The sequence below is a fragment of the Gobio gobio genome (genome assembly GCF_949357685.1).
Source record: "Gobio gobio genome assembly, chromosome: 22".
NCBI classification, from domain to species: domain Eukaryota; kingdom Metazoa; phylum Chordata; class Actinopteri; order Cypriniformes; family Gobionidae; genus Gobio; species Gobio gobio.
The window spans coordinates 27,422,224-27,431,834 of NC_137118.1; the positions used below are offsets into that span (position 1 = coordinate 27,422,224).

Genomic DNA, 9,611 nt, shown 5'->3' on the forward strand with positions numbered 1-9,611 from the left:
AACGATCAAAACGTACACGGACCGAGCCATTTTCTCATTTCTGCTTATTTCATTTCAAATAGGAAATCAAACGATCAAAACGTACACGGACCCGTAATGTTGAGCGATCAGTGCTGTAGTTCTTCAGCCCAGAGAACACTGTATAAACAACACTACATTCCCGCCTACCAGTTTTAAAAAACTACACATTTATTAATTAAAGACATGATAATATCAAACAACAGACAGTTGGAATATATATATAAAAAAAACTTTAAAGCATTTCTATTTTGTAAACTCTTTACAAAAATGAATTTGCTTTTCGTTTGTGGTTTAGTGTGAAGTAATGTGTTTGTCATCTGCTGCATGAGAGGACGCTGGAAAAGAAGGATTTCTCCACTCAAACATAAAGGAGAATGGCCACTTAAAGTATTTTTGTTGTTGCCATGGCAGCAAACAGGTATGACTCACTGTTTGCCCTGGTGAACTTTATCTATTAATGCAGACGTACATTCTGTGAGTGTGTGTGTGTGTGTGTACAGTATACACCGATCAGGCATAACATTATGACCTAATAATAATATTGTGTTGGTCCCCCTTTTGCTGCCCCCTTTTCCTTGAGGGAAGCTGGACAGAGAGTTCAGCCCAACATAAACATTGTGCCACAGTCAATGTCCCTGGACAACATGTGCTGAAATCCACTGTTGTTGTGGCACACAACACTATCTTGGGGCCGCACAACACAGAAAGGCTTCTAAAAAAAATGTACTCCCTCAGTAAAATCTAATTTCCGCAGGGTGATCAGGAGCAAACTGAGCGAAATAGTGTAGTTGTTTGGGACCATTTCCAATTTCACCATTCAGCACTGGTGCAAGAGTGATTTGAGCACCCACATTTCAGGATGGTGTTCTTTCCAGCATATTCTCCTCTTGGAGATGAAAAGTATATGATCACAACCCTTACAAGTCTTCTTCAAGCGATGAAAAGAGGCCTGTGGAGAAGTTGAGGCGCAAGGATGAATCCAGCATTTATGGCTTTTTTTCCCCACGATGCATGACTCATGGAAATTGCTGTGATGTTGATAAATTCCTTGACCAGATGTAAATGAGAGACAAGATCTATAAAGTTAGTTGATTTAATGATTGCAGTTCATTTATTTATTTACTTATTTTATTTTTTGGGAGCGAAAACTCATTGTTATACAACTAAGCTTGTCATTAAAAAACTTAAAGAAAACGATTAGAGAACATTTTCATTCATGTATTTGTGTATCTACAGCTGAATTAATTAAATCAAAACTTGTAGTGTTGATGTTAGCATTTATTATTGATGAATGCATTCATATAATAAACTGCAGTGCTTCATTATGCAGTGGAAACTGAACTGTTTTGCCAACAATAGTATGTTTAGTTTGCTGTGTTAATTTTTTTGAGAGCAACTACATTCATTTGGAGAAATGTGTCAAATTGAAAACAAAACCTGAAACTATCGACATCACTCGCCTCAAAGCATGTGTTTCCATGGTAACACACAGCGTTGTAACTTCCTTTCTGGAAGCATAACGGAAGTGACGTTATGGTTATACGGAAAGACGCTCGTCGAACAGCCGCTATATGATCAATAAATAAACAGGAATGAATCATGCTATTCGAAAAAACATACCATCAATATAAATAAGTGAAGTATTAACTTTTATTGGTACGCTCACGGACAGCGTGTTTGACATGTGGCGAATCTCTGTCAAAAAACTTTGTGCTTTTTGTCTCTGCGCGTGTGCGTTTGTGTTTGTAATCATGACATTTCAGGTAAAACATTAACTTTATCTTTTAACTGAAGCTTCAAATAGTCGCCAAAGATTTGCACACCTAACTATTAAATGTTTCACGTTGTTTAATGCCGAAAGGCTGTTTCTCTAAACTCAGTAAGCGTCTCACTTAGACCATGCACGCGCCCGATTCAGTCGCATGAACGCGCCTACTGGAAGCAGCTCAGTAGGGTTTAAGCCACGGCCATGCAGTGCTAACCTAACATAACAGAAAATAGCCATAAGTGTGCTCGCTTTCAAGTGTCTCTTGTTTACAGGTGTGTCCGCTGGCTCTCAGGATCTGCTCGAGTCTCTCACTAACAGTTGGATAAATCTGTCCTTTTCCTCATCCTTGGTATTTCCTTTTACTAAAACCTCACCTTTTCCATCCTTGCAACCTGGTTGATATTTTCACTATTAGATGCATTGCATTTCACATAGCCTATAAGAGTTTTAATGACAGCTTTTAGAAGAAGAGTTAATTCTTGTATTTCTGCAGACCGTATTATATATGCTTGTCTTGACCAAACCTTCCTCAGTAAAGCCACCCCTCGTGTCTGCTGTAGTAGCTGTCAGTTGTCCTGTATTCACACTCAGGCTTGTCTGACTTGTAGGTTATTGTACAGTTGGGACAGTTTGAGCACGATGCTCACGGACAGCAGGTCACACGGGCGACAGAGATCCCTGTCATCGTGTGGTGGTCTCCTCTGACGGGAGAACTGGGACGCTTCGGACAGTGTGGCCGTAACAGATGCTTCTTCACTGTTAACAAGTCCTATCATTCCCATCCACAGACAAAAGCTTTTCTTTTCTATGGTGAGTGTAATTGTGGCATAAACATTTTATACCCTCATTCAAATTCATTTGGTGTATTATATATATATATAGATAGGATCCACCAATATTAAAATTCTGTCCATTCAATACCAACAAGCAATTTTACATTTAAAAATAAAATGCTAGAAAGTAATATCAGTAATTTTAAATGCTACAAATGAATTTAGCCATCACAACATAATAATTTACAGTATGAAAATGGATATCTATTTGGAAATTTGCTAAAGATTACATTTAACGGTGTTATTCAATTACTAGCGATTAACTTCTAAGTGATTGTTAGATGACAGCAAAGGTAATCTACATGTAAAAATGTCAAATGATGTTAAATTATGCAATGAAATATCTAATATCAGCCGATATTGGTAAAATGGCAATATGATATCAATATATCATGCATCCTTAATATATGCCACATTTTATATGCTTTTTATTGAATGGACAGAAATCTCTGGGTCACATAGAGGTAGTTTCCAAACATAAACACAACTTAAACTTTGTGAAAATCATGCTTCTATTATACAGGTTCATTGTTGTATTTTTAAGACATACAGTACACAGTAATGTATCATCACATACATTACAGTACATATCGCACACATCATTATTATTTTAAGTGAAATATACAGTATAATTACTTACTTCAAAAGTTTGGGGTTGGTAAGATTTTTTAAATATTCTAAAAGAAGTCTCTGTAACATTTTACAATAAGGTTTAATTTGTTAACATTTGTTAACATTAGTTCATGTATTAACTAACAGTACATTTGTTGCAGTATTTATTTATATTTGTTAATGTTAGTTAATAAAAATACAGCTGATTATTGTTTGTTCATGTTAATTCACAGTGCATTAACTAATGTTAACAAATAATAATATTTGATTTCCATAATGTATTAGTAAATCTTGTCTTTGTAGTTCTTGAAGATTGTCCTTCTTTAATCTGAATAAAGTCATAAAATGCATCACTAATTACTCAAGTGTTACCTAGTCACTCTTCAAGGACTACTAGTGATCTGGACCATTATTTTAAAGTGAAAAAGATATTTTTCACTTTAAAATAATGGTCCAGATCACTAGTAGTTCCTGCAGAGTCACTAGGTAACACTTGAGTAATTGGTGATGCATTTTATGACTTTATTCAGAGTAAAAATGATGACTGATTACGTCTCAGACACATAGTAATGTTCTTTATAATTTGTCAGATAGTTAATAGAACTAATGAGGCTAATCTTGTTCAGTAATTATTGATTACTTAACATGGAACTATCTCCTAAAATTTGATATTACTTACTGATTAGTTAAGCTTGTTTCTATATTAGTTAAGTGTAGTAGCTGAAGTGTTAATGTAGTACTACTCATTAGTCCTGCATAACTTCATGCATAGTTACTTATTAATGGCAGACCATTATTCTAAAGTTTTACCGCCAATAATTCACAATGCATCTCATAACCTTGTAACCTAAATAATAACCTTAACTGTAATGTAGAAACATGCATTTTCTGTAAAGCTGCTTTGAAACAATATGTATTGTCAAAGGTGTTGTGCAAATGAATGTAAATTGAATTGAATTCATACTATACAGAATATACTTTTTTACTTTTTTAGCGCTCGCAAAGTAATTACTTATTCAAAAAAGTATGCTATTTCGGACACAGCCTCTGTTTTGGTCTCGTTTTAGTGCTCCTTGTTCATGTGTCTAGTTTGCTGTAGTTTTTCTAATGTGTGATAATGTGTTTCTATGGCCCCCCCATTGTGTCCTATAATCAAGCGCGTTTGAATACGTATGTGCGCAGAAGTGTAGTTTTTCTTTAAAAAATGACTGCCAAATGACTTGTCTGGCATGCAAAATACAGCGTTTTTTTATTCGATTTTATTTGATTAGTCACTTGTTGGTTGCTTGTTTGTGTAGTGGTTTGCTTTATCTGTGCTCGTTCCCTGCGATCTTGTGTGTTTTTATGGGAATTTTGTATTATTTTTGGACCTCATCCATCAGGATGGTTGTGGTTTGCTTTTGGTGAATCTTATCTGCAATCACATTACTTTTTCTTTCTATCTCAATGGGACCTTCCTGGAAAAATAATGGATTAATAAATAGGGCTGTCAAAAGATTAATCGCATCCAAAATAAAAGTTTGTGTTTACATAATATATGTGTGTGTACTCTGTTAATTATTATTTATATATAAATACACACACAAGCATGTATATATTTAAGAAATTTTTTTTATTTTTATATATAAAACATTTATATTTATATATATTATAGATTATATAAATGTATATACAGTATATACATGCAAATATTTCTTAAATATATACATGAATGTGTGTGTATTTATATATAAATAATAATTACATTAATAAGTACATACACATATATTATGTAAACACAAACTTTTATTTTGGATGCGATTAATCGCGATTAATCTTTTGACAGCCCTATTAATAAATAAATTAAATAGAAGCTCATCCACCTAGAACAGTATTTCCATGTTTATTTATTAAATCATAATACTATTTTCTTTTTTATAGTAAACCAAAAGCCATGTTTTTTCAATAGCATTCAACATAATGGCCCACATAGTGTTGACAGACCTAGTACTGAACATCATTTTTTTTTTAATTAGGTACAGATTTCAGCGTTGAAAGTCTCCCACTTCCGAGACATGAGCAGCACCATTGGGCGCTGTTTCATGAGGAGTCACCCAAGAATAACTACAAGCTTTTCCATGAGCCGCTCATTACCGTGTTCAACCACACAGCGAGCTTCAGCCGCCACGCTCATCTGCCCCTCACCACGCAACACCTGGAGGGCATCAGCACGCTCACCGCACAAACACACCTGCTTCCTCTGGCCTACAAAAACCACCTGAGGAAAACTCTGGCGCCTGTGGTGTACGTCCAGTCTGACTGTGACCCGCCGTCTGACAGAGATGTTTACGTCCGAGAGCTGATGCAGCACATTCAAGTGGACTCGTACGGACAGTGTCTTCATAATAAAGACCTGCCACCCCACCTGAGAGACTCTACTGCAATGGACAATCAGGATTTCTACCAGGTCCTCACCCAGTACAAGTTCATCCTGGCCTTTGAGAATGCCATCTGTGATGACTATATCACTGAGAAACTGTGGAGGCCGCTCAAGCTAGGTGTTGTGCCAGTGTACTACGGAGCACCTAACGTACACATTTGGTTGCCAGATAACAGGAGCGCGGTCGTGGTCAATCCCAATGAGCCGCCGAAGAAGCTCGCTCAGTATTTAAAGAGACTGGACAAGAATGACTGGGAATATCTGAAATACCTGGAGTGGAAGCACAAGCGTGAAATCTCGAATGTGAATCTGGTGACAGAACTGAAGGAACGTCCATGGGGTGTTCAGGACATCGGTCAAGATAACTTCATAGACGTCTTTGAGTGCATGGTGTGCAACAGGGTCTGGGAGAATATCCACAGGCAGGAAAAGGTAATGACATATCAGATACCAGATAGCACACATACATCTGCAAGATGTATGTTCATCTGGAAAGCATCTGTGGTGTACAAAACATCTTTAAGATGTCAGTTTTACATATATTCTAAATCATAAACATCTTAAAACCATTTTCTAAATGTCTAATTAACGTCTGACAGGAAACGTCCTAGAGACGTATTGCAGATGAGAAAACACTACATCTTCCAGATGTAAACGCGCACATCAAATGGACATCTCTGAGATCTCTGAGACATCTCTACGTGATTTTCTATTATCCTAACATAATTGTAATTAAACAACTTTTTGTCTCTTTTATTCTGTCAATGACAGAAGCTGCCGTCTAAAGTCTGGCGGGCTGAAGAAAGCCACTTCAAGTGCCCGTCTCCAAAACTGTTTGACTTTGCCGTGAGCTCAAGCTCGTCTCTTCGGCAGATGTGGAGAGCCAGTTATGAGCAGTCCAAGAGAGAAGCAAGAGCACTCGGACGGATGCTTCGCAGGAACAGAAACTTCACCGTCACACAGTTCTGGAGAGAAGTCTTTACAGACCGAGAGGAAACAGATAATTGAACTCTAGTCGTCATGTAAACCTGTGGGCTGCATTTCAGGAGGAGAAAGGAACTTCAAGGTAATGTGTAATTCATAGGGCTATTTTCATGTTATGTGGAAAGTTATGTCATTTGTAACATTATCTTTATCACACGTAATCTTTATGTGGACATGACATGTTGTCTCCAACAGTCACAAATGCACAAATTACTCCTTTACAGTAACACTTTACAATAATGTTAATGCATTAACTAACAATGATCAATATATTTGTTACAGTATTTATTTGTCTTTGTTAATGTTAGTTAATAAAAAACAACTCAAGTTGAAACAAAAACAAAGTTCATTGAATAATATTAAAGCTGCAGTCCGTAGTTTGGTTAAAAAATTATAAAACATTAATTTGAGCTAGTACAGTATTCAAAACTATCTTCTTACCTTAGCTCAATTCACAATGGTAAGCTTGTAATAATGCATTGTATTTTGAGTGGTACTGGTAGATTTCTGTGGGAAATTCGAGCATGCCGCTGTTCGTCTGCATCATCATGTCTGTATACATAAAGAAGGAGTCCTGTGAGGATGTGAGGATGCTGCAGGGGGCGGATCATTTATAGCCTTTTCTCACAGCAGCTGGAATAATGAAACTTTCTGTAATCCAGAAAGGTCCAAATGACAATCATCAGTGACAACTGGAGATTTACTGATTAAATCTACAGGTAACGCTAATACATACTACTAGACACGTAGTCACGCTTTGCTGATGTTGTTAACATTAACAATTTGAGAACAAGGTATAACAATAATAATCATTTGCACGGTTTGATGTGATATGAGCTAAGCGATCGTTAGATTTAATCACCGTTGGTAGCGTGACTTATTGTAATGCAACAAAAGTGGCATGTGACATGTTACTTACTTGTTCAAGATTACATTTTCTAGTGAAAATTCTTATTTTGGTCATGCTTCAAAGATGTAGAATCTGTGATTCTAAAGTACAGTATCCACACTGGTGCGGTGAATGACATCAAGCCGCACTTACTCCTCAAAACATCCCATTCATCTGTGCTGGGGAGCCATGCCGATGCACAACTATCATTAAAGATGATAATTCCACAAATAATTGCAATGCAGTGCAGGTTTCAAACAGAGATGGCAAAAAAGAGGCAAAACTTAAAGGTCCCGTTCTTCGTGTTTTTTTGAAGCTTTGATTGTGTTTACAGTGTGCAATATAACATGTGTTCATGTTTCGCGTGAAAAAAAAACACAGTATTTTTCACACAATTTACTTATCTGTGTACCGCTGTTTCCACTGTCCTAAAAACGGCTGGTGATTTCCCTGTTCTATAAACCAGCGCTTACCGTGTTGTAATTCGACCACAGCTTAGCGCACGTGCCAGCAGTTCCTGTGTTGTGATTCGACAGCAGCTTAGCGCATGTTGGAAAGGTCACGCCTCTTAACGTAGATATGTATGCGTTCAATAATCTCTACAGCGTCCCTGGGAAAGCCAAACAAAGGTGATTTGACTCCTGGATGAAAATAACAGCGTCTCGACGACATGGCGATAAACACACTCAACGCAACAGTTCCTTTTCTCCACGCGACCGTCCGCTTCTCCACGTGGGACAGCAACAAGACCGCGCCCTCTTTTTCGCGTTTCTTTGTGGGCGGAGGTTAGTCTGTTCTACTGCTCTACTGACGTAATTATAGCAGGAAGTACCAGGATGTAGTCCAAGCCAGCCGTTCGCTGTAGGCTTTGAAAGGGAACTTCTGTTAAATAAAATATCTCGCTTGGCATTGAACTTTGAGCTTTATAATTTTACAGGTATTATTTATGCTCTAACAGCAACATTACACACTAACTAAAGTTTGAACAATGGGATCATGCGGAATGGGACCTTTAAGAGCTGCAGCTTTAAATAATATTTAAATAATATTAACTGATGATAATGAATTAGTAAATGTTGAAATGAATGATTTTGAAGTATTTTATTTGTTCGTTAACCAATGCAGTAGACTAGTGTTAACAAATGGAACTTATTGTAATGTGTTTCCAAAATGTCTACAACAGGGGTGCCCAGTCTTGCAACCCATTTAACACACATGAATGCAAACTGTAAAGGTCTTCAGGATCATCATTTAGACGAAATGAACTAATTTAATAATTGATGATCTTTACAAAAGAACTGAATCAACACTGAACTTACTTCAGCTGAACAACAGCCGAAATGGATCATTTTCCTGTTATCCCTGTAAATCTGCTTTGAAATCTGTATTGTATAAGCGCTAAATAAATAAAGGTGAATTGACTTGGACATCAGGTGTGTCTGCGCAGGAAGAGGCAGGATTGGACACCTCTTTACAGCAATAGTACAAAAATAGGTAAATAAATGTTCTTACTTAAAACACATGCAATTTATGGTTATGATTTTTGGCATTTATTTTAAGTCATTTCTAATTATTAAATAAAGACAGATTTTTTACTAGATCATAAGGGACAATCACTTCGCACTGGGACACTGGGAATTGTATAACTGTCTGTAATAAAAACATGAAAGATGTGTGTCATTGTGTTTTTGTTCATGGACTGTGAGTCTGACATTCATAGATTCACAGATTCTGGTTGAAGATCTGCAACAATTCATAAAATCAAACAGAAGCATCCCTTGTGTTCAAATGAGATTATTGCAGAACGCGGAACTGGGGCCTATACCATGAAGCCAGTTTAGCTGGCTAGCCAGATATGTTTAAGCTTAGTTTGTGCTAATCCTGGGTTTTAGGTACCATTAAAGTGGTTTGGCTTTTAGCAGTGTTCATCTCCATAGTAACTTACGCTCCACGGCTAACCTGCTCCAGGGCAGGTTATGTTCTGGATAAGAGATCTCAAACTGAAATTGGACCAATCAACTGTGAGCAAAGTGACACACCTCTGATGCAATAAAGTCACTCCCCCTGTTTCTACTCCAAATTAAA

The 9,611-nt window shown here is 36.9% G+C and overlaps 1 protein-coding gene across 2 annotated transcripts; it reads left to right on the top strand.

The window, feature by feature from the left end:
• The first annotated feature begins 1,531 nt into the window (after positions 1-1,531).
• Positions 1,532-9,201, top strand: pofut3 (protein O-fucosyltransferase 3). Of its 2 annotated transcripts, XM_079804124.1 has the most exons (6): positions 1,538-1,784; positions 2,398-2,599; positions 5,250-6,085; positions 6,425-6,719; positions 7,141-7,816; positions 8,544-9,199. In XM_079804124.1, exons 1-4 carry the CDS (start codon positions 1,704-1,706, stop codon positions 6,659-6,661), a joined length of 1,356 nt encoding a protein of 451 aa, XP_079660250.1. In that variant the 5' UTR covers positions 1,538-1,703; the 3' UTR covers positions 6,662-6,719; positions 7,141-7,816; positions 8,544-9,199. The 2 variants fall into 2 exon arrangements, with proteins under 2 accessions (XP_079660249.1, XP_079660250.1); XM_079804123.1 differs by having other exon boundaries at positions 1,532-1,784; positions 6,425-7,816; positions 8,544-9,201.
• The last annotated feature ends 410 nt before the right edge of the window (positions 9,202-9,611 follow it).

Bases quoted from the DNA above. Each gene is read 5' to 3' on its own strand.
- pofut3 (XM_079804123.1), top strand. From the start codon at position 1,704: ATGTGGCGAATCTCTGTCAAAAAACTTTGTGCTTTTTGTCTCTGCGCG. The intron at 2,600-5,249 runs GTGAGTGTAATT...TTTTTTAATTAG, and splicing joins AAAAGCTTTTCTTTTCTATG to GTACAGATTTCAGCGTTGAA. The intron at 6,086-6,424 runs GTAATGACATAT...TGTCAATGACAG, and splicing joins ATATCCACAGGCAGGAAAAG to AAGCTGCCGTCTAAAGTCTG.